This window comes from Gadus chalcogrammus, chromosome 13 (genome assembly GCF_026213295.1).
Source record: "Gadus chalcogrammus isolate NIFS_2021 chromosome 13, NIFS_Gcha_1.0, whole genome shotgun sequence".
NCBI lineage: Eukaryota > Metazoa > Chordata > Actinopteri > Gadiformes > Gadidae > Gadus > Gadus chalcogrammus.
The window spans coordinates 1,313,585-1,338,347 of NC_079424.1; the positions used below are offsets into that span (position 1 = coordinate 1,313,585).

A 24,763-nucleotide genomic window follows, 5' to 3' on the forward strand; every position below is an offset into this window, starting at 1 on the left:
GAAGCTATTCCACGAGTTCCCTATGGAAATAATCATTGAGTTTATTTCCACCCGCTAGAGTCCATCCTGGAGGAAGATATGTTGGCGGTGTTTCTACGAGGATGTTTCTGCCGTGTTAAACCAAACACATGAAGCCGGTTTGGCAGGAGAAGCAATGAGACCCAAAGCACGGACTAAATGAAACGTGTGTGTGGGCGGCTTTGTTTGTGGGTCATTTGTGTGTATTAGTTGCATGTACATTTGTGTATGTGCTGGAGATTGCATAAAGAATAGTCTGTACTACATCAGGCATGGTTAGAAATCCTGTAGCATCTACAGCATGGATGCATTTTGAGGCATGTTGCTGGTTTCTGTACATGTGCGTGCGTGCGTGCACGTGTGTGTGTGTGTGTGCATGTGTGCATAGGTGCCTCCCTAGTCCCTGCATCGCTAACCTGAACTCCCGGAGGTAAAACCAACACAGAGGCTGAGGGGGAGCTGTTACCAGATCCAAGCCCTGGTACACAGCTGGCCTGGGCTGGACCAGCGGCAGTACTGAGTTAAGGGGCTGATTATGGTTCCACGTTCACGTTCAAAGACCACGCAGACGCAGTCGTGAACCTGTTTTGGTTCTGCGTCTGGTTTTAGTAGGCGGACCAATCGCAGCCCTCGCTGCTGCGTCGCCTCGACGGAAGGACGTAAGGGGTCCGTAATCCCCTTGCGTTGCGGGAAGGGAACGTGGGACCATAATCGGCCCTTAAGGGCCATCATTCTGAGGAACGGGATGGCCACAGGCACTATGCTGCAGTAGCTGTTGGTTATAGCGGTTAAACAACATAGTTGGCACATTTACAATGAAATATGAAAAAAAAAAAAAAAGAAAGGACGTAATAAGATCAGTGGTATGTTACTGAATTTTTTCAAAAACTAGTTTTGTGCGTCGTCAAACTCACATCCTCGTAAAAGTTGAGTTCAACCAGTTGGGTCCTGTGAGTGTGATGTCCCAGCATTCCTTTGCTCCGTTTGGGCTGACTGACCTTTTGCCACTCAAAGCTCCTTACAGTTATTGCATCGCATTCACCCATTCATACACACATTCACAGACCGACGGCGCTGTCGACCACACAGGGCGACGGGCCGACGGCCAGCTGCTTAGGAGCAGTAAGGGGTAGGCGTAGGCGTAGGCGTGTCTCGCTCAGGGACACCTCAACACTTAGCTAGGAGGAGTCGGGGATGGATCCAGCAACCTTCTGGGTGCAAGACATCTCGCCCTGCCTCCTGAGCAAACGCCGCCGTTATTAAAACGTCCTCAAAGCCGCAGACGAGAGGAATACAGTCTGTGATCCACGGTGGAGGTTTGGCTAAACAGGTTCTATTTGTGAATGGACACAATGCAGTGGCTCACCCACGCTGTCTACTTTCAACGGAACCGCTTGGCCTGAATGAAGGCAACACACTCACAACACCCTCCATACACAAACACAAAGAGGAAGCTAGAGGCCAGAGTATGCAACTGTGTCGGGAACTGGAGTGCAGAACTAAAAAGATTGCATTGTGTTGTCATGTTGACCAAATGTTCTAGAATGCTTACCCACCCAGCGGACCAACGGGGCGATCAGGTGACTAAGGCCGAGACTCTAGAGTTCAAAGTCCATTGATGGACTGCTGCTTTATAACCGGATGATTGATACCTGACTCTCTCTGTCCCAGATGGTCAGAACTGCTGCAAACTGACTGGGAAGTGATCAGAAAGTCTACAGGATCTCATGAAGATCAGCAGACTGTCCCGATACCCTCACAGACCGAGGAAAACACGAACGCAGGAGCAGAGACTAACAGACAGCGACATCCTGTAGAGACTCTGTCCTGGCTGAGGAAAGCTTGTCCTATCAAAGTAAAAGCGACAGGGAGCCAGGCCAGCCCCAGGCATGAAGTGATAAACCCCATGCCAAGTCCCTAGACACACCATTGTGTGTGTGTGTGTGTGTGTGTGTGTGTGTGTGTGTGTGTGTGTGTGTGTGCGCGCGCGTGTGTGTGATATATAGGTGGTGTTATTATATACAGGTGTGTGTTTGGCGCACGCGTGTCCTAAGATGAAATAACACGCAAGTCACTAAGGAATAGACCGCTGTCATTCAACGCTAATAAACATCATTCAAACTGACATGGGCGCACACCCACACGTTAAGACTCACACACACAGACACACACGTATGAACATGAATTCATTACATAACCGGTTAGCTGTCATCCATGTTTATTCTCTGCTGATGCTTCGTTTATGTTTGGATTTAATTCTGTGACTTGAGGATTTGACGAAATGCAAACAGGTGCATATTGTCTAAAGCGCAGCCATGTGTGACTTGACAATGGGGAGGTTCTCTCTAGCGATCAGCGATGCAGTCACTTGTTTTCGGGACTTAACCATGGACGTACGAGTAGAGGCCAGGTAAAGGTGAGAAGCTGGTATGATTGGAAACGTAGTGATACGAGTCCAACAGGTCGGATTCGTAATGAGTGTGTATTGCCCTCTAGTGGCAAAATCGTGTCATGAGAAAATGTGATATTTACATACTCCATAATTAAGGTCCCGCCCTCCCACCCAGCCCCTCGAACAATAACAATCTGTGAGGAGAAATAGCGCATGGCACTTTGTGTAAACTTTCAAACTCGAGGAATAATTACACCTGCCATCTCCGAGCCTTTGAAGCTGTTCTACTAGAGAGCTGTAGAGCAGACGGAAGCGGGAGCGCAGGATTCTGTTGCTCAGCCACCTGACAACGTTCTCTCCCTCTGTGCTCCATCACTTTCTACGTTTTCCGATATTGTGAAGTGTCGCATTTCACGGTACTGTGATTAATAAACAAGATGAATTACCCCGTGTGAACGTGGGAGCCTGATTGATCAGGGAGCTGTCAAACGTTTCAATTGGCTCATGGACGCAGGTGTGCTGTCAACTTGGATAATGATGCATTTCACTCACTAACAGCTGAGGTAAATAGTAAGAAAATGTCAAACTAATTACCCTTACTCACCTCCCCACTTGTAACACAGCTAGACACAGACATTTACATTACAATAAAGCAAACGTAGAAAAACACACTGAAAGTCCCGTGACTTTGTACAAAGCTTTGACACATGGGGGCCGTTCCATTGGGTCGCTTCACAAATCATTTACACCAGGAGCTGAACTCAGACACTGCAGACAGGTTCACGTGACGCCGGTTATGCAAACCGAAGGCTCTCTGACTGAAGGGAGTTCCGACCGCAGGTGACCTGTGTGCATCAGATCTGCACTACAGTCAGCACATTCTACTGATCACACAGGAGTCCCCAGTAGAAGAACAAGAAAAAGCAGGAATCCACGTCGTCTGGCGAAACATTTTTATTAAGTGTTGTTTTTTTAAAACAAGGAGAACCTCATTGTTAAACATGGTCTGTGGGGAACGGTCGGCTAAAAGCTTTCCTGTACAGTTCAGAGAGAAGGCGCAAGGAACAGGTGATGGAGAGGGAGAGAGAGAGAGAGAGAGACACACACACAAAGAGAAGGAGCGGAGAGGAGGAACATGAGCTCTCTGACGCGACGAAGACGACCTCTGAACCTAAAAACAGCTTTTGCTGATTGAAATCTCTATTATTGCGTCCGGGCCCAATGAGGTTTGTCGTCTCTGCAAGTCTTGAGAATGTAATTCAATGTAAAGTTCTAGCAGTAAGATGAGAAGTACGTACAAATGGTAAAAATATATAAATTATGTGGACATGCATCATGTGATAATGTGAGCGTTATAAATACACAGAAGCAGTTTGAGGTCTTTCCTTGGTGTGTGTCTATCCGTTCTTATTTCCTCCCTAGACAGGAAGTGGTACTATTGTAAACAGGAAGAGCTCTCTGAACTCACAGGAAACCGCGCCGGGGGGGGGGGGGGGGTCTGCGTGTTTTGCCTGGTGGGGCCAAAGGGATGTTTTTGGTGGGGAGGGCAAAGGTCACTGGGTGAGAGTCTGGAGAGAGAGAAAGAGAGAGAGAGCGAGAGAGAGTGCCTGAGATTTTTCTCTCCGAGCTGAGTGGGGGGGGGGGGGGGGGTTATGGACCTGGGATAGGCCGGCGATGGAGAAGATAAAGAAAGGAGGGGGGGGAGATGTCCCTCTGAGTGTCTCACTCTAGAAGGATGGAGTGAGGAAAGGAGGAGGATTAAAGAAAAGAAACAAACTCCTCTCACCTCCCGATAGGAGGAGGGGGGGGGGGGGGGGGGGGGAACACAATTGAAGGTTAGGACTACAGTAACCTCAGATCTCCATGGCGATTGTCTACAATGCAACTAGAGGGGGGGGGGGGGAAGAAAAAAAACAAAAACAAACAGGAAACATGTTGGGAGATGCAGAGGAGAGAGAGGAGTGGGCGGGGCCTCAGAGGCCGGCGTCGTTGTAGGTGGGCGTGGCCACCTTGAGGATGCTCTGCGCGTTCTCCTCCAGCATGGGGCGCCATTTCACCTCCCCGGTCAGCAGCAGGTCCTCCGCGTCCAGGGAGTCGATGTACTGCATCTGTAGAGGACACACACACACACACACACACACACACACACACACACACACACACACACACACACACACACACACACACACACACACACACACACACACACACACACACACACACACACACACACACACACACACACACCTTGTGTTGATAGAACTGATGTAATGATGACTCAAAGCGACACTAGTTAAAGGAAATCTTCTGACATTTGAGAAAGAAACCATGATACTTTATTAAACCAAAAAGTTTTGATTTTATTCTCAATGATTTACAAAACTATTACATATTAATAGAAAATATATATATGTATATTCACTTTAGATCAGGGGTCACCAACACAGGCCCGCGGGCACCAGCAAGGACCACATGAGGGGCCCGCAGGCCTGTTCTGAAAACAGCACAGCTCATTCTTGAACAACTCTTTCCCAAATTTTTTAAGTCGTAATTGATAATTATTGTGAGAAATCATTAACATGATCAGTGTCTTCACATAGATGAGTATCATATAACTAAAGGCAAACTGAGCAAATTGGTTATTTCAGAAGAGTGGATCAAACTGGGTGCCCTTCGGATGACTCAGTACCCATGAAGGAGCTCTCAGGTTCAAAAAGGTTGGTGACCCCTGCTTTAGATGATGTCAATCTTTTTTAAAGACGCCCCACCTGTAGTACCCTCGCAGACCACCAGAGGTCCCTAAGAGCCCGTTTAGAGGGACCACGTCAAGACCTTACAGAAGGGTCATAATGTTCTTAGACCTAATGACTCCTGACGGAGCCCAATCTTATCGACCATCTTAAAGCTAGGGTAGGAAACTTGGAGAATCCAGCCCGAGTAGGATATAAATCCCCCCCCCCCCCCCCCAAAAAAACACAACCCTAGCTCTCCAGTTTTAGCAGTAGCTCTGCCCTTCAGGGGACGCTGCAAACAGGCAGACAGACAGACAGACAGACAGACAGGTAGGTAGGCAGAGAGAGAGACAGGTAAGCTGTCCAATCAATGCAGTCGGGACGAAGGGAATGATTGGACAAGCTCATCCCAGGCCTGTGACAGGACGGATGCACACTGGGATTTATTAAAATATTTCAAGCATTTGATTTATTGATTGCTGTTGAGATGTTGAGAGGATTTCCACAAATACGACGGGAAATGCTTCTCAAATAAACCGCCGACCCTAGCGGTGGCTAGCCGGCCCTTCAGATGGTCAGGGTTAGGGGGGGACGGGGGGGGGGGGACGACTCCTTGGTACTGCGACGGGGACTCATGCTTTACAGAGTCCAGCGGGCCGTTGTGACCTCGTGCAGGAGACCGCAGCACTCGTTGTGATGTCAGAGCAGAGGCCGCCGCTCAAAGCCTCGTGAACGCCGTCACACCTCAGCGCCTGATTACTACGGACAAAGATCCCGGGCACCGGCCCACCTGCTCCTGTGTGTGCGTCCGTGAGCGTGTGCGTCAGTGAGCGTGTGCGTGTGTGTTTGTGTTTATGTGTTTCTTGAGTTGAAGACTCAAGAAACAGAGAAGAACAGGCCGCAAGAGAAAGAGAAGAATGAAGGGAAAAGGCAGTGACGGGGAGGAGGGGGGAGGGGGAGGAAGAGGAGGAAGAGGATGAGGAAGAGGAGGAAGAGGATGAGGAAGAGGAGGTGAGGGGAAGAGGAGGTGAGGGGAAACAGGAGGAGGAAGAGGAGGGGAGGAGGAAGAGGAGGTGAGGAGGAAGAGGATGAGGAAGAGGAGGTGAGGGGAAGCAGGAGGAGGAAGAGGAGGGGAGGAGGAAGAGGAGGTGAGGGGAAGCAGGAGGAGGAAGAGGAGGTGAGGAGGAAGCAGGAGGAGGAAGAGGAGGTGAGGAGGAAGAGGATGAGGAAGAGGAGGTGAGGGGAAGCAGGAGGAGGAAGAGGAGGTGAGGTGAAGCAGGAGGAGGAAGAGGAGGAGGAAGAGGAGGTGAGGAGGAAGAGGAGGAGGAAGAGGAGGTGAGGAGAAGCAGGAGGAGGAGGTGATTGTGCGGGGAAGGGGAGCAGGAGGAGCTGATTGTGCGGGGAAGGGGAGCAGGAGGAGGTGAAAGGGGGGTGAAGGGGTTAATGAGATCAGGCTGAGGCCCCAGCAGCAGATGGAGCTGCAGGTGTCTCTGGCACCTGCTGCCTTCACTCCAACTAAAAGGATATAAAACACAGATGATGAAGAGGAGGAGGAGGAGGAGGAGGAGGAGGAGGGAGGAGGAGAGATGAGGGGAGAGTAAAGTTGACAGAATTGGATGGAAGGAAAGATTAGCCAGAGGAAAGAGAAGAGCAGGATGGAAACATAGAAATGGCAGATGAGACTGAAGCATGGATTCATCTGATAATGTGCGCGAGACGTGTGCACGTTATGTGCAACGGATTGCACTTGTGCAACACTTTCCAAACCACGCTCACTCGAAGCGCTTTAGAACGAGTGCCTCGCAGTCGCCCCTCAGCGTGGGGTCAAGCGTTGCAGATATATCCCTTTATGGTTGTACCTGTTTGCGGACGTACTCCAACATGAGCTCCAGCTGTCGCGGGTCCTCACACTCTCTGTTGAACAGGTTCCTCCACAGGGCTGCAGCCAGCACTCTGTCGTCAGACAGGATGCCCTGAGAGAGAGAGTGAGGGAGTGAGTGAGTGAGTGAGTGAGTGAGTGAGTGAGTGAGTGAGTGAGTGAGTGAGTGAGTGAGGCAGTGAGTGAGTGAGTGAGGCAGTGAGTGAGTGAGTGAGTGAGTGAGTGAGTGAGTGAGTGAGTGAGTGAGTGAGTGAGTGAGTGAGTGAGTGAGTGAGTGAGTGAGTGAGTGGCACTAAGGCACACAGTGACATCTCTACACAGATTTCTCCCACACATAATTGTTTTATAACACATAAGCTGCTTAACCGTTTTTTTTAAGTGCCTCCTAGCTTGCATTTTTGAGCTGGAACTTAAAAATAGCACTAAGCATTGTGTAGCATCTTATCCTAGCCGTGTTTGTTGTGTACGGGGAATGGGTTAATTGGTTAACCTAGTGATCGTTAGTGCTTGGCACTTGGTTCTATGAACGTCCTTACTGTATCGACTCTTCTGACAAATGTACTTATTGTAAGTCGCTTTGGATAATGCGTCCCTAAATATCAATGTAACTGTGTTAAGATGAGCAAGACACCTAGTCCTAACTGCTCCCGACGAAGTGGCCGTCGCCTTGCATGGTTGACTCCGCCATCGGCGGGTGAATACGTGTGTGAACCGTTGTAAATCGCATTGGATAAATGTGTACAAGTGAGCTTCTTCTGTAAAGTCCTTTCTCTCACCTCATCGTATCCAAATATGGCAGCATAGAAAGTCTCCGTCATTGACTTCAAACTCTCCTTCCTGTGAGAAGCATCAATCTAAGAGAGAGACGGAGAGAGAGACAGAGAGAGACATAAAAGATGATTAAATGGAATTGAATCAAAATATTTTCACTAATACAAATCATTTGTGTTCCTCATGGGGGAAATCAAGAATTATCGGAACAACATACAATCCAGAAATGTGTCTGACCGGGAGGGTGGGAGGACGGACTCATCCGCCAGAGCAAACACAGACAAAAGCTCCCCGTCCAGGTATAACCCTCAGGTCAGCGCCGCAGTAGCAGCAGCAGCAGCAGGCTAACTGAGGTACGGATGGGACGAGCTAGGATAGCTAAACCTGGCCACTGAGTGGGAGCCAGCCGGCCTCAGGTGACGGCAGCAGCAGCTCCCCAGCGGTCAGAGCCAGACCATGACCGCTGTTTTCACGGCTCCTCTGCTGCAATTAGCATGAAACCCTAGAGCCCCTCCAATCACGGGGCCCCGGTCCACACAGGGGCCCCTGAAGTGCCGCCTGATTACTCTGTCGGAACAGGGGCACCGCATGCACACCGACGGGACCGACCGATTCATGGGATTCAGAGCGCTCCAATAAGCACCACCAGAAGCACTCAACAGGGAATGATATTCAGGAGGTGGTTTCCTTGGATGGGAATCAAAGTCTTCAGTGAGGAGTTGATAGGGGTACACCCGGTCATTTTAGGCTACCAATGCACATTTTGGGCAACTGTGCATTGGTCTTGAGTTTTTTTAATACCGTCTGGGATATTATGCATGTATACATTGTTACATGGCTTCTGTCCGACTTCTGTCCGTGTAGAAAACGGCCTGTCTGGGACGTCAGGGTGGATGTGTGCGCGTGTGTTAAACTCATTGAACCCCTGAACCTGTATAACGAGGGCCTAGTGAGCCATCAAGATCAGGTGACAGTTTTCCCTCCGCTCACTATAAACACCACCTATCAAACGTCACGTTCATGGGATACCTTGGCCACACACACACACACACACACACACACACACACACACACACACACACACACACACACACACACACACACACACACACACACACACACACACACACACACACACACACACACACACACACACACACACACACACACACACACACACACAAAAATCATCCTTTTATCCCAAAAAAGATTTTAGTCGATCTTCATTTGGACGGTCTTTGAAAATAACCTTATCCAGGTGTGTGTTTGTGTCTGAGCCTTTGATTCAAAGTACAGGGGAGAGGTAACCTCAGGTTAGGATCAGCAGGCTTAAGGAACAGGAGCACAGATGAGAAATGACGTCTCATCTGAATGATGAGAAGTGTGTGCGTGTGCGTGTGTCCGTCCCAGGTGTTTTCACAGCTGCGTATATTCTGGTCTGTGCGCACTCACACATGTGTGGCCTGCTTCTTCTCATACAAGAGTGAGAATGCACGCACACACAAACACACATTGACTGACCTTGGGAGCAAATTACACAATATCATCTCTACCGAACCACAACATCATTCACCAGGTGACACACACACACACACACACACACACACACACACACACACACACACACACACACACACACACACACACACACACACACACACACACACACACACACACACACACACACACACACACACACACACACACACACACACACACCAGGTGAGTGTTCTCAACATGGTCCTCCTGTGTGAGTGAAGCCAGCTCTGTTGGGTGCACTGACCACGCCTCCAAGCGAGGGTTCCATTATCGCCCGCGCTCCTAAACGTTTAGCGGCAGACCTTGAGAGAGGGCCGCTTCACACGCGTGTTGCGGAGGCACTGTCCCCCACATCGACCAATGGGGTTCATTTCTTCACAACACGCGGACGACGCAGTACCTGTGACTAGCAGTGACGGTTCCCCCTCTACTCAGCCGCACATCACCCTCTACTCACCCCGACGGACGGTGGCGGGGGGGGGGGGGGTCTCTCGCCCCCACTCTTTTCACCCCCATGTTCAGTCTGTCTGTCTGTCTGTCTGTCTGTCTGTCTGTCTGTCTGTCTGTCTGTCTCCACCTCCACTCTCTCTCCCTCTCTCTCTCCCCCTCTCTCTCTACTCACCCCCATGGTCTCTCTCTCCCCCCCCCCCCCCCCCCCCCCCCTCTCTCTCTCTCTCTCTACTCACCCCCATGGTCTCTCTCTCTCCCCCCCCCCCCTCTCTCTCTCTCTCTACTCACCCCCATGGTCTCTCTCTTCCCCCCCCCCCTCTCTCTCTACTCACCCCCATGGTCTCTCTCTCCCCCCCCCCACCCCCTCTCTCTCTACTCACCCCCATGATCTTGCACCTCTGCTCCACGTCCTCCCACATGGAGTGGACGATGTAGCGGCACATATACTTCCCCTCGCGCCCCTCCTGACGCATCCGCACCAGACACATCCTGCAGGGAGGGGGGGAGAGAGGGGGGGAGGGGGGGAGAGAGGGGGAGACGCGTGAGACTGGAGACAGTGAGACAGAGCACGAGAGAGACAGGTGTGCTAAAAGAGTGACGGGGCAAATGTGGTCGAGGAAAGGAGACGAGTGAATACAAAGCAGAGCCGAGGGAGAGAGAGAGAGAGAAGAGGAGGGTTTTGTTACGGGATGAGAACCTGCAACAGATACATAAAGAAAAGAAAGAGAAAGAGACAATGAATGAAGTTGTTTGAGTGTCTGTTGCTCCTACTTAAACATCGCATTCAGCCTGGAGAGGACAACGTGTGCAGGTGTAAACATGTGCACACACACAAATCCTACTCACCATACGTGCAGCTGGGCTATCAAGAACCACGAGTTGAGCGTGTCTGGAAGCGTGCACCCTGAGAGAGACACACACACACCCCTTTAATCTCTGATGTCTGAGTGGTTTGATACAGCGTTCCTTCTCAAAAGAACATGGTTGAGATAAACAACATCGTGACACCTTGGCTCTGTGCACAGCCAAACCAGTTGTGGGTGTGTGTGTAACGTGGAGATGAATGGCGGTTTCTTTAGGTCACTATAGTCTGAAGAAGACACAGCTGCAGTTCCGCTCCAGCGTGTAATGTTGCACTACTCCATCATAGGTGTGAAATGTGTGTGCGTGCGAGACTTACTTTCAAAGAAGTCGTCGTAATTTATTCTTTCTACACAGCAGGTGTACATGCGCAAGGCAGCAATCTTGATTTTCTGTAAAGAGAAAATATAAGCATTATTCATCGGCAGAGCAGAAACAGATATGACTATGGGTCTGGGCCAGGTCAGGATCATTGCCAACATCGCCAGGCTTCAGGTTATGAAGATCTCCTTGTTCATCTCCCAGGTGACCATCGGATCACCTGCAATTATTTTTAAGTGCTTGTCCCTATCCAGTCTTATGAGGTTTATTAATGCATGAACGAATGTTAATTTAATCTACCCTTATCGTGTTCCATCACATTTATCATAGATGTATATATAATAGATATGCTTTTTTAACCCAAGGGAGATCGGTTTCTTCTCAACTTGAAGAGACCGACATGGAGGATGTTCCTGTGTCTGATCGGCTGTCAGCCAAGTCGCCACAGAACCCGCGTTGCCGTGACCTGCCAATCAAATCATCAGAACCACCCCCTCTTCCAAAGGGGGAGGAGATGGTGACACAGAGCACAGCAACATCCTCCTGGGAGCAGGAGACAGGAAGTGAGTCACAGAGCGCGGGGTACGGCAGTGCCAGCCCTTCAGACTAGCACGGTGCCAAATGGCTCGGCTAACCGTGCATTCCACCACGCTCTCTGCACCTCCCGGAGGATAAAGACCCGATAAAGACCACGAAACCACCAGCGTGGCAGCAGCCAGGGTCCTCCCCGGCTGCCAGGGCAACAACAACACCGCCTGGCTCGGAGTGGGAATACAATTAGCCGTATCCCAATCCATCAAACCCTGAGCAAGGAGTGTCGACTCCTAGAGAGTGTTGGCTCCTAGCAGACCCGACCAAACGCTCAACGCTCTGGGAGAGAGTCGTTTGGCTGCGATATTAAGGGAAAGGTTAGCAGAAGCAATCATTGAGGTTTGACTTCCACAACAACAAGATGGCCAGCGAACTAGCTACCCTAACGTGTGACGCCAAGAGTTCCATCCTGTTCAAATAAAATGTAGACTAAGACTAAGTGTCGCAGCATGCCCTACCCCATGTCAGCTAGGGCTGAACGATTTGGGTAAATAATCTAATTGCGATTATTTTGACCAATATTGCGATTGCATGTGCCATTTTTATAATTTATTAAGTTCCTTATGTTGTGTATTATTCACAAAAAAATAAATAAATCATTCTTTAGTATGACCAACACAACATTGGAAGCAGTCAAAATAGAAACTGCTCTTTCCTTTAGGCCAGGCCGATGTGTTGAGATTAATTTATATTATAAACTTATTTATTTAACTATTGAATTGTAAAATTAAAATAAATGAATCGTACTGATTTCCAGTCAGTAACAAATGGCAGCCTTTGTGATTTGCATACCGAGTTCTATTACATTGCGATTTCGATTTGATTAATCGAATTGTCAGGAACTGTCAGAATTGTCAGGAACCTAGAAAGTTTTGGGCTATATTCTAGGGGACTGTTTCCAAACCACGCGTTCCGGGGGAATCCTTACTGATGGGATTTGAGCTGTGAAGAAACCAGAGAACAAGAGAGAATCCTTCAAGAGAATGTCTAACGCTCAACACCTGCAGGCTGTGACGCATCGGAGGAGAACACTGAGCCAACTCACCTCCATCTTGTCTATTGCCTTTCTCTGAAGTGACTAATGCAGAATACAGTAAAAAGATAACTATTCTCATACTTTACAAAGACTGTGTTTTTCCTCAAAAATGATTTTTTATTTATTTTTTATTCATTAACCTCCCTTGCCTTCTTCACAAAATGATTGTACACGTAAAACTAAATTGTATATGTTGTAGAAATCTGCATACAAACTAACACCAAGGCTTTTTAGAGGAGAGCTGTGATGAAACAGTAGGAGACATTCCCAGCACTATAGGCACAATTAACCTGCTGCATAGACATTCACGGAATATGGCACACCTATGGGACATTCCCATGAATAAAGACCACACACACGCACACACAGATACACATGCACACACACGTACACGTACACGTACCAGCGTAGAGACCCAACACCAAATCTATGCAACCCTTCCAACGCAGAAGTATACTACTGGCTTCAGAATGGAAAAACAAGCCTGTTGGAATTTAGTATATTAAGCCCTGGTCATGTGGTCGTATATGTACGCGTTAACATGGGACTGTTTATGTTTATCACAGCAGGAGGAGGGGAAATCTAGACGCACAACATCCGTCCGTTTGTATGTGATCTTTAAATAGCCCCAATGAAAGAGGACTCAACCGTATGCATGCTTGTGTGTCTACGTGCAAATGCATACTGCCTGTGTAGCTATTGAAGGGATCACACACACACACACACACACACACACACACACACACACACACACACACACACACACACACACACACACACACACACACACACACACACACACACACACACACACACACACACACACACACTACTTGGAGCTTGAAGGGTGTCGACTGGACTGGTGAACTGGGGCAAGGGTCAGCCCAAGACAATTTACTAGTCCTGGACTGACCCTTTGAGCCTTTTTCGATTAGTAAAAAGAAAAATCGACTCCAATATTTTGAATAATAAACATTTTGACAATTGTTTTAAATGAAAAAAAATCAAAATTCATTCCAAATAGTCCAAATTGCTAGGCCTTGTTTTAGTTGTTGTAAATAACATTCTCTGATCCACAGCCAGAACTAGTCGTTCCTTTAATTATTCGTCCAAAGTAAATCCCATACTCCATGCCGTTTAGCTCATCCCAAAACACTTAGTGAGATTATTTATCTCTGCATCATCAAGAACCAGGTCGGGGTTGGGGCGCATCTTGCTCAGGGACACCTACAGGTAGACTGCACACATTGGGGTTCATAATCCTTGACTGGGAGTCAAACACCCAACCATAAGCAGTAGACCCTCACACCCCCTCTCCGATCGCTCACGTACCCATTTGTTGTATTTCAGGGGTCCGGTGAAGCCCATGGCCTCGATGAGCTTTGTGAAGGATCCCACCTCATCCTCCGAGTGCTGGGGAGTCTCCTTCACGTTAAAGAGCTGGGGAGAGAGAGGAAGGGAGGGGAGGGGAGGGAGGAGAGGGCAGGGGAGAGGAGGATAAGGGAGGGGAGGATAAGGGAGGGGAGGAGAGGAGAGGAGAGGAGAGGAGAGGAGAGGAGAGGAGAGGAGAGGAGAGAAAATTGAAGGTAGCGTTTAAAGTGGAATTCTTCAGCACAGCAACACTACTTTAAATCCATGTACATGTGGCCTTTCAAGCATTTTGCCAACATTAATCCTCACCTGGGGACTGTTGTGGAGGCTCCGGCATTGTGTTGTAGTGCTGGAAGAAGCTCTGGCTCGCTGGCATGCCAACAGCGCCCTGGCTAAAGCTTCCCGTTCTGAGATCTGGAGAAATGAACAGTGATTGTAAACGCAGTATTTAAAAAAGAGGTTCGAAACAGGCGCCACAGGGAACCAGTTCATCCGCTCCATTGAGTGGCAGGCGTCGCTTTGATTACAAAACACAACTCACGTTGTATTTTATAATTATGTATGTGTAATACACATTCATACATATATATATATTATCCACCCTGTTTCGAGTTGTGAACCACCATGTGGGTGGACTGAAGGCTTATATTGAGGCTAGACGAGTGTGAGCTGTGAGTTCCATAACATCTTTCTGGTTACCTTTCCGAGGGCGGCTCTGGACGTGGTGACATTGATGCCGAGTCGGACCGCGGACTGCAGCGGCCGCCGATACATGACTCCGCTACGGGTCTCAGCAACAGCAAGAGAGCCTGGTACTGTCGGCTAATTGTCTTCCCAATTAAACCTTCAGGTTTTGGAAACTCGGCCACTGTCCCCACCTCCTCCTCTGAGCAATGTCAAAGGAATCCGTCCCGCCACGAAAGCTGTCCGATCGGAAAACGGATCCACAGACAAAGGGTCCGCTTCTATAACGCAGCGTTGCCGCTTATCGTGCGTGCGATAAATGTTGAATGAAAAGTACAATATAAATATATATATATAAGTATTGAGATGTTTTTTTTATTGCGATTATATAAGTTGCATTTATTTGTCATACAATTGTACTGTTTCATATAAAAGTACAAGGGATAAAATACTACTGCTGCTTGCTACTATAATAGTAGGAGATGAAGTATATATAGGCCTAGACGCCTAGTCATATATTAGCACAATGTCATTACGACTACAACAGTGAATAACTGTTCATGTAATTATAAGTAATGCATGCATATGTATTTTTATTTAAAAAAACATTATACATTGCATATTTTTCCATATTTATTTTATTTAAAAAAAACATTATGCATTGCATATTTTTCCATATGTATTTTATTAAAAAAAAACATTTATTTATAAATAATTAAAGATTTTTTTGCCTATCCATCTAAGTTAAGTTATCCTGTATTTATCCCTTTTTAGGGGAAATTCTTCTCTGCTTTTGACCCATCCGGGTAGCCGCTGAACACATACACACGGAGAGGTCCACACACATGGGGACACACACAGAGGTCCACACACATGGGGGCAAACACGCACTCCCGGAGCAGTGGGCTGCCGCGGTGCAGCGCCCGGGGAGCAGGTGGGGGTTTCAGGTGCCTTACTCTAGTCTAGGCCCTAACCAGTAGGCTATCCCACGGATGCCCCACAACCTATCCTTACCTGTAGGCCTACTTCTGCTATGGTACCCATATCTGCCATCCCAATAATAAAGTCCATACTTTCTCACCAACAAACGACAACAATATCAGTAATACTAACATTGTATGGAGTCCTGTATACAGTATGCACCAATTTCCGTTACCCTGTCACCATGGTAACAAACTGCTGCGTGTCAGCTGGCCGGGTGCCGGTGGTGATGGTCCGACGTCCACCGCCCCCCCCCCCCCCCCCCCCACGGACCACTGAGGGGCGTCCAGCCGTCCCTCGTACTTCCTGCAGTCTCGTTTTCCAACTCGCCGCGCCAACGATCACAGGAGAAGCCATGCGCGGCTTCATCTGAGCTGTGAAATAATAGGTGAGCGCCGACACGCACACACAAACACACGCCGGACACACGGACGCGCCGGGCGTGGACGGGGAGAAACGGCCACTCCGTCATTACACGGTCTGGACTCATCTCCCTCTTCAGCTGGCCAACATCCTCCTTCTCTTGTTGTGTTTAAAAATAATCGAATCCGTAAATATCCTGGATAAATAGGCTTTTAATAGTGTTGTTGGCAAGGTGGGGGGGGAGTAAGAATAGGTTCTGAGAGAATTTTGAACCACCGGTCGTTTCATTGGTGACAAATTAGAAAGACTAGGCTGGGATAAAAATAACAAGTCATTTTATAGTGGTTAAAAATACACATGCGAAGATACCTTCACAAGCACACACACACGCACACTCACGCACTCACACAGACACACAGACAGACAGACACACAGACACAAACACAAACACTATGACAGACACAGACACACACACACACACACACACACACACAGACACACACACACACACACACACACACACACACACACACACACACACACACACACACACACACACACACACACACACACACACACACACACACACACACACAGTAAGACAGACAGCCACACACACACACACACATGTTTTCACATACATACGCACATCGTTGTCACACTCATCCACACAAGATTCACATCAAGTTATCGAAGGTTATGTTTTGCCACTTTCTTCTCAAATATGTCAATGTATCGTAGGTTTAGTGTCTCTTAATGCCCATATGTGTGTGTGTGTGTGTGTGTGTGTGTGTGTGTGTGTGTGTGTGTGTGTGTGTGTGTGTGTGTGTGTGTGTGTGTGTGAGTAGCTCTCCACATCTGAGTACTTTCTCATGTCATGCTAGGAAAGTCACCATCATTTATGCGCACACACACACCGACACCAATACCCTGACACAACCACACACACACACAGACACACACACACACACACACACACACAAACCGACACCAATACACCGACACACTCACACACACAGACACACACACACACACACACACACACACACACACACACACACACACACACACCAATACCCCGACACAACCACACACACACACAGACACACACACACACACACACACACACACACTCACCGACACCAATACACCGACACACTCACACACACAGACACACAGACACACAGACACACACACACACACACACACACACACACACACACACACACACACACACACACACACACACACACACACACACATGCACAGTATTTCTGTCACTAGGAAAACAGACGCGTGGTTCACCATGCGTGGAGAATGGGTTCTTTAGGCAGATTGTATAAACACTGTTTATGAGTACTCTGTGGATGAGTAGGTTAGGGGAGGGATAGGGAGGCCAGTTGAGATAGCAATAGATAGATTTAGAGGACTAAGAGAAAGAGAGTATAAAAGACATATAGAGAAAGAAAGTTCATACCTTGCTCTAATTTGATCAATGCTATCGATCTCCAGCCTCCTCTTCTAAAGTGTGCAAATGAACTTCACATCAATTCAGACCCCACTCAACTGAAACTAGTGTCATCTATCACTATTATGCTCAAACACAATTACTGGTCATAATAATATATATTTTGTGTGTAGCTCACGATTCCGACAAGTCAGACAGGTCCCTCCCTCGGGAGAGGAATAATTCCGGCCTGGTTGAAATAAAATAGGTTGATGATGAGGACGCGCATAATAAACATAATTAACCCGATTAACGTGTTTGACTCCCAGCCGGGAGTCTGGGAGTCTTCTCTATTGTCCACCATCAACCTTATAGTCGTACTAAAGCCAGACGCCTTGACTCCTAGCTGCTCCATAATGAGCTTTAGCTTAAAAGATTCACTGTTTAGGGTCAGATAAATGACTCAATCGTAAATAACTGTAAAGGGTTTCAGCGATGCGGTCCAGAGAGGAGTGATAGTGATGTCCCCCCCCCACCGACAGAGACACGGGTTCACGGGAGTGTGGACTTAGCGTGTTAGCTTCTGTGTTAGCGTAGCCCCCTCTCGGTTCCCCTGCTGCCACTATCAACACACGAAGGCTAAGTGGCTAAGCTAAACGATAAGCTAAGCTAAACGAGTCGCTCTAATTGTCCCCAGGCTCCAACGACATGTGAGTGTGCCTCTCTCTCTGCCCCAGGATCAGGGGCCCATGGGGGGGGCCCTCCCTCAGCTGGGTGCGGGTACGGTCAGCTGGGACAGACCCCCCCCCCCCCCGATCAGACGCAAACGAGACGGACGGCTGGAAACGGAGAAACGCAGGCGGAGGGCGGGATGGGAAAGGGGAGCAGGGGGGAGCTGATAACCGATAAAGGTTGTGAGAAAGCGGCGTAAATCTGCCGATGCAGAGAGGGGGGAATAAAAACATGGTGCCCAAGTGGAAAAACAAACAGGGAAGGACCAAATTAGAAAAATAGGGGAAAGTAGTAAAAGTGGAGCCAGAGGGCATGACAGGGGCAGGGCCAGGTCAGGGGTGTGTGTGTGTGTGTGTGTGTGTGTGTGTGTGTGTGTGTGTGTGTGTGTGTGTGTGTGTGTGTGTGTGTGTGTGTGTGTGCGTGCGTGCGTGCGTGCGTGTGCGTGTGTGCGTGCGTGCGTGTGTGTGTGATTATGTATGTATTTTTTTGTGTGTGCATGTGTCCATATGTGGATTTGGGTTTGTGTGGGTGTGTGTGTGTGTGTGTAGTGCATGTGTGTGTGTCTTACTGTCTTCATGTGTGTTTGTGTTTGTGTGTGTGTGTGTGTGGGTGTGTGTGTGTGTGTGTGTGTTTGTTTGTTTGTTTGTGTACATGTGTGTGTGTGTGTGTGTGTGTGTGTGTGTGTGTGTGTGTGTGTGTGTGTGTGTGTGTGTGTGTGTGTGTGTGTGTGTGTGTGTGTGTGTGTGTGTGTGTGAAGGAAGCGTCGTCCCGCTGGGTGGATGTGAACGTGAAGCTTGTAATAATAGTCCAGTGGTGAGTTATTAGAGCGGGCCAGCCCTGTCAGCAGGAGTCACTGGGGCTTCCTACGCAGTCTCTCACACACACACACACACACACACACACACACACACACACACACACACACACACACACACACACACACACACACACACACACACACACACACACACGCACAGAGACGCACACGCACACACACACACACACACACACACACACACACACACACACACACACACACACACACACACACACACACACTCACACACACGCACACACACACACACACACACACACACACACACACACACACATACAGACACACACAGACACACACACTCACATATACGCACACACAGACACACACAGACACGCAAACGAACACACACACAAATCTCACTCTCTCACTCACCCACAAACACCCACATACACATGCACACACATACACATGCACATGCACACGTACATACACTCTTAGACTAAGCTTGTGTGTCATGTGCCATACACAAGCACACACGTTTGCGGCCATAAAGGCAATAATTCTGGCAATGATGAGGTCATCGTTTGGGAAACACTTAATGATATGGTTCATTAGATATCATGTTTTTAATATTTGCAAGCAGGCCATCATTAGCATTGACATCCCTTAAAATCCCTTAGTCATCTAATAAAGATTCCACTTTAATGTCCCAGCAGACTTTATATCTAGATAAACACTCCCTTTCATCTCTGCGCCCTCAGATACGCATCAGAATCACACACACACACACGCACACACGCGCACACACACACACACACACACACACACACACACACACACACACACGCGCACGCACACACACACACACACACACACACGCACACGCACGCGCACGCGCACACACACACACACACACACACACACACACACACACACACACACACACACACACACACAGAATGTGATTAATGCTGTGCATATTGCTCTGTTTCCCGTTAGTGTAATAAGAGTGTCATACCTTCATCATTATTTTTATCGACATCATCTTTAAAAACCCTTTCCAAGCGGCAGATGTAGGGCTGTTGTTGTTGAAGATGGCCTTCCTGGGAGCACACTGTCTTCAGCGGAGGTTCAGGAATGTGTTCCGTTCCAGGAGCCAGGAACACATGGTTCTCCAACACTGTTACTGGTTCTAGGCCACTTGAAGCGAATCTACAACCCTTGACGCGACTCTAGAACATTTAACCTGGTTCCAGAACGCTCCAGCCGTTACTAGAACACTTGGGCAGGATGTAGGAACCTTGAGGTGTATGCCTAGGACACTGGGGCGGGATGTAGGAACCTTGAGGTGTATGCCGAGAACACTAGGGCGGGATGTAGGAACCTTGAGGTGTATGCCTAGAACACTAGGGCAGGATGTAGGAACCTTGAGGTGTATGCCTAGAACACTGGGGCGGGATGAAGGAACCTTGAGGTGTATGCCTAGAACACTAGGGCGGGATGTAGGAACCTTGAGGTGTATGCCGAGAACACTAGGGCGGGATGTAGGAACCTTGAGGTGTATGCCTAGAACACTAGGGCGGGATGTAGGAACCTTGAGGTGTATGCCTAGAACACTGGGGCGGGATGTAGGAACCTTGAGGTGTATGCCTAGAACACTGGGGCGGATGAAGGAACCTTGAGGTGTATGCCTAGAACACTTGGGCGGGATGTAGGAACCTTGAGGTGTATGCCTAGAACACTAGGGCGGGATGTAGGAACCTTGAGGTGTATGACTAGAACACTTGACCCTGACAGCACGGTCTGATGACCCAACCCGCCCCTCCTCTCCTACCAGGAAGGTGCCGACCTGAGGAGATAAAACGATGTCTGTGTTACTATAAGTGTGATATAAGTGTCTTTCCATGTCAATGTGTGTGTGTGTGTGTGTGTGTGTGTGTTTGCCAAGAGTGAGGGTGTGTGTGTCCATGCGTGTGTGAGTGTGTCTATGTGCTTTTGAGGTTCTCTATGCGTGTGTGTCTGTGTGTGTGTGTCTATGCATGCGTGTGTGTGTGTCTGTGTGTGTGTGAGTGTGTCTGTGCGTCTGTGTGAGTGTCTATGCGTGTGTGAGTGTGTCTGTGTGCGTGTGTGTGTGTGTGTGTGTCTCTATGCGTGTGTGAGGTTCTCTATGCGTGTGTGAGTGTGTCTGTGTGTGTGAGTGTGTCTGTGTGTGTGTCTGTGTGTATGTGAGGTTCTCTATGCATGTGGGAGCGTCTATGTGTGTGTGAGTGCATTAATAAAGAGTGATAAATGAGATCTCAGAGGAAACGTTAGGTTCCTTCTTGGCTCCTGTTTCTGTGAGAAAACCTCGGTAAAGAAAGCAGACCTAAATAACAGCTGCCACTCCTAGACCCCCCCCCTCCCCCCACTGCACTCACCCCTTACCTCCCCCATTCACCCCCTCCCTCCTCCCCCCAAACCCCCTCAACCCCACCTCCTCCGCACTCACCCCTAACCTCCCCCATCTCCCCCATTAACCTCCCCCACCTCCCCCCAAACCCCTCCTTGTTCACCCACCATGTGTGTGTGAGTGATATAAATGTATTGTGCAGAAGTGAGTGTGTGTGTGTGTGTGTGTGTGTGTGTGTGTGCGTGCGTGTGTGTGTTGTAGATCTGGTCTGTGTTTGTGTATGTCTGCGTGACGGTCTGATTGAAACCATTTCCTTTTATCCAAAAAGGATAGGTTACAGTGACCAGCACACACACTCAAAGACACACACACAATCACACGCACACGGACACACACACACACGCACTCAGACCAACACACACGCACACAGACACACACACGCACACAAAGACACACACACACACACGCACACAGAGATACAAATTCCCACAAATTAACTCAAATGCACACACATGCATGTTTTAGGTCGCATGCACAGACCTAAAACATCACAAAAATGCACACATATATGTGTGTGTGTGTGTGTGTGTGTGTGTGTGTGTGTGTGTGTGTGTGTGTGTGTGTGTGTGTGTGTGTGTGTGTGTGTGTGTGTGTGTGTGTGTGTGTGTGTGTGTGTGTGTGCGTGCGTGCGTGCAGAGGGCTACGTGCACTCACCAGCCTGCCCCCCCGCGCCTCAGGACCAACCGGTCAGCAGCACCAGAGTGTTTCTGCTCCGTTTCCATGAGGCCACTTAAACAACACCATCATTAGCCTTTAGTAGCAGTAAAACCCGCCGAGCATTAAAGCAACACATGACTCCAGTGTTGACGTTAGATCCAGGAGCGGCCCGGCCCAGCCGTGGGACTCGGGGGGGGGGGGGGCTAACTGCACCCCCCTCGGTCCCTAACCCTGAACGCTATCCGAGATCGGCTCTGAAGCAGCAGCCTGGAGATTGGAGCTCCTGAATGGACGCTGTGTGTCTGGGCGCAGGCGGCAGAGCGTGGAGCATCTCTGGTCTGGCGTCGGACGCCGCCATGCGTGGAAACCCCCGTCGCTGGTGGTTAAATGAACCGTTGCGGTGGGCCGGGGTGGGCCCAGCGCTCTGGTGGGCCGGGGTGGGCCCAGCGCTCCCCGGGGGACGGGGTCCTGGGTGGGGGTTGGACACATCTTTTTCTTTTCCTTGTTTCCAGAAGGTTGAGCAGGTAGCTGCCGCTCGAATTAAACTTATTTTGCGAGATGCTAGCGGGCTGTAATAGTCGATCCATTATTTAAATGTGATACCTGGGAGACTTTTAATGAGCTTTTAATGGAACAAATAATCCTCTGGGACCATTTGAAGAGCGAGGCCAAAGGGAGGGATTGTTAAAATAGAAATCCTGAGGTGGTAAAATGGAGGAGAAAGAAGTAGAGACAGAGAGAGAGGGCCGGGGGGGAGAGGAGAAGGGAGGAGGGGAGAGAGGAGGAGAGAGGAGAGAGAGGAGGAGGGGAGGAGAGAGGAGAGAGAGGAGGAGAGAGGAGGAGAGAGAGGAGGAGAGAGAGGAGGAGAGAGGAGAGAGAGGAGGAGAGAGAGGAGGAGAGAGGAGGAGAGAGGAGGAGAGAGGAGGAGAGAGGAGAGAGAGGAGGAGAGAGGAGGAGAGAGGAGGAGAGAGGAGGAGAGAGAGGAGGAGGAGGGGAGGAGAGAGGAGGAGAGAGGAGGAGAGAGGAGGAGAGAGGAGGAGAGAGGAGAGAGAGGAGAGAGAGGAGAGAGAGGAGGAGAGAGAGGAGGAGAGGAGGAGAGAGAGGAGAGAGGAGAGAGAGGAGGAGAGAGGAGGAGAGAGAGGAGGAGAGGAGGAGAGAGAGGAGGAGAGAGGAGGAGAGAGAGGAGGAGAGAGGAGAGGAGAGAGGAGGAGAGAGGAGAGAGAGGAGGAGAGAGAGGAGAGAGGAGAGAGGAGGAGAGAGGAGAGGAGAGAGGAGGAGGAGAGAGGAGAGAGAGGAGGGGAGAGAGGAGAGGAGAGAGGAGAGAGGAGGAGGGAGGAGGAGAGAGGAGGAGAGAGGGAGAGGAGAGAGGAGGAGAGAGGGAGAGGATGGACAGGAGGAAAAGGAAAGGAGACTTCAGGGATGAGGGGGAGAATGGAAGAGAGGGGAGGAGCGGGGAGACAAGAGAAAGGAGGGGGGAAGAGTTGGAGAGAGGGGAGACAAAAGAGGAGGGAGAGAAGGGAGGAGAGGGGAGACATGAGGCGGGAGGGCGGGAGAGATACGGGGAGAGGAGTGGGGGAGGGTGCGAGAGACAGGGAGAGGAGGGGGGAGGGGGCGAGAGACGGGGAGAGGAGGGGGGGGAGGGGGCGAGAGACGGGGAGAGGAGGGGGGAGGGGGCGAGAGACGGGGAGAGGAGGGGGGGAGGGGGCGAGAGAGACGGGGAGAGGAGGGGGGAGGGGGCGAGAGACGGGGAGAGGAGGGGGGGAGGGGGCGAGAGACGGGGAGAGGAGGGGGGGGGGCGAGAGACGGGGAGAGGAGGGGGGGGGGGGCGAGAGACGGGGAGAGGAGGGGGGGGGGGGGGGCGAGAGACGGGGAGAGGAGGGGGGGGAGGGGGCGAGAGACGGGGAGAGGAGGGGGGGGAGGGGGCGAGAGACGGGGAGAGGAGGGGGGGAGGGGCGAGAGACGGGGAGAGGAGGGGGGGGGCGAGAGACGGGGAGAGTGTAATCGAGGACAGCAGCTCTGCTCAGACAGACCGACCTCCCAAGGCTTAGAACAACATCACATGACAACACATCAGCAGGAGGTTAGCCTCCATCTCCCACCGCCGCTACTGCCCAGTGTGACCAGTAACACCTCCATCTCCCACCAACGCTACTGCCCAGTGTGACCAGTAACACCTCCATCTCCCACCGCCGCTACTGCCCAGTGTGACCAGTAACACCTCCATCTCCCACCAACGCTACTGCCCAGTGTGACCAGTGACCAGTAACACCTCCATCTCCCACCGCCGCTACTGCCCAGTGTGACCAGTAACACCTCCATCTCCCACCAACGCTGCTGCCCAGTGTGACCAGTAACACCTCCATCTCCCACCGCCGCTACTGCCCAGTGTGACCAGTAACACCTCCATCTCAAACCAACGCTACTGCCCAGTGTGACCAGTAACACCTCCATCTCCCACCAACGCTGCTGCCCAGTGTGACCAGTAACACCTCCATCTCCCACCAACGCTGCTGCCCAGTGTGACCAGTAACACCTCCATCTCCCACCAACGCTGCTGCCCAGTGTGACCAGTAACACCTCCATCTCCCACCAACGCTGCTGCCCAGTGTGACCAGTAACACCTCCATCTCCCACCAACGCTGCTGCCCAGTGTGACCAGTAACACCTCCATCTCAAACCAACGCTACTGCCCAGTGTGACCAGTAACACCT

The 24,763-nt window shown here is 50.0% G+C and overlaps 1 protein-coding gene across 1 annotated transcript; it reads right to left on the reverse strand.

The window, feature by feature from the left end:
• Window positions 1-4,238: 4,238 nt before the first annotated feature.
• Window positions 4,239-14,887, reverse strand: LOC130402211 (ubiquinol-cytochrome-c reductase complex assembly factor 1). The gene is made up of 9 exons (XM_056606351.1): window positions 14,661-14,887; window positions 14,271-14,375; window positions 13,923-14,030; window positions 10,962-11,034; window positions 10,628-10,685; window positions 10,162-10,270; window positions 7,798-7,875; window positions 7,002-7,115; window positions 4,239-4,518 (listed from the first exon to the last, which is right to left on the reverse strand). Exons 1-9 carry the CDS (start codon window positions 14,733-14,735, stop codon window positions 4,384-4,386), a joined length of 855 nt encoding a protein of 284 aa, XP_056462326.1. The 5' UTR covers window positions 14,736-14,887; the 3' UTR covers window positions 4,239-4,383.
• Between the last annotated feature and the right edge of the window lie 9,876 nt (window positions 14,888-24,763).

Coding starts and splice junctions, on each gene's coding strand:
- LOC130402211 (XM_056606351.1), bottom strand. CDS start 14,735: ATGTATCGGCGGCCGCTGCAGTCCGCGGTCCGACTCGGCATCAATGTC. Junction 14,376..14,660: donor CCAGAGCCGCCCTCGGAAAG/GTAACCAGAAAG, acceptor TCATTTCTCCAG/ATCTCAGAACGGGAAGCTTT. Junction 7,116..7,797: donor CCATATTTGGATACGATGAG/GTGAGAGAAAGG, acceptor TCTCTCTCTCAG/GGCATCCTGTCTGACGACAG.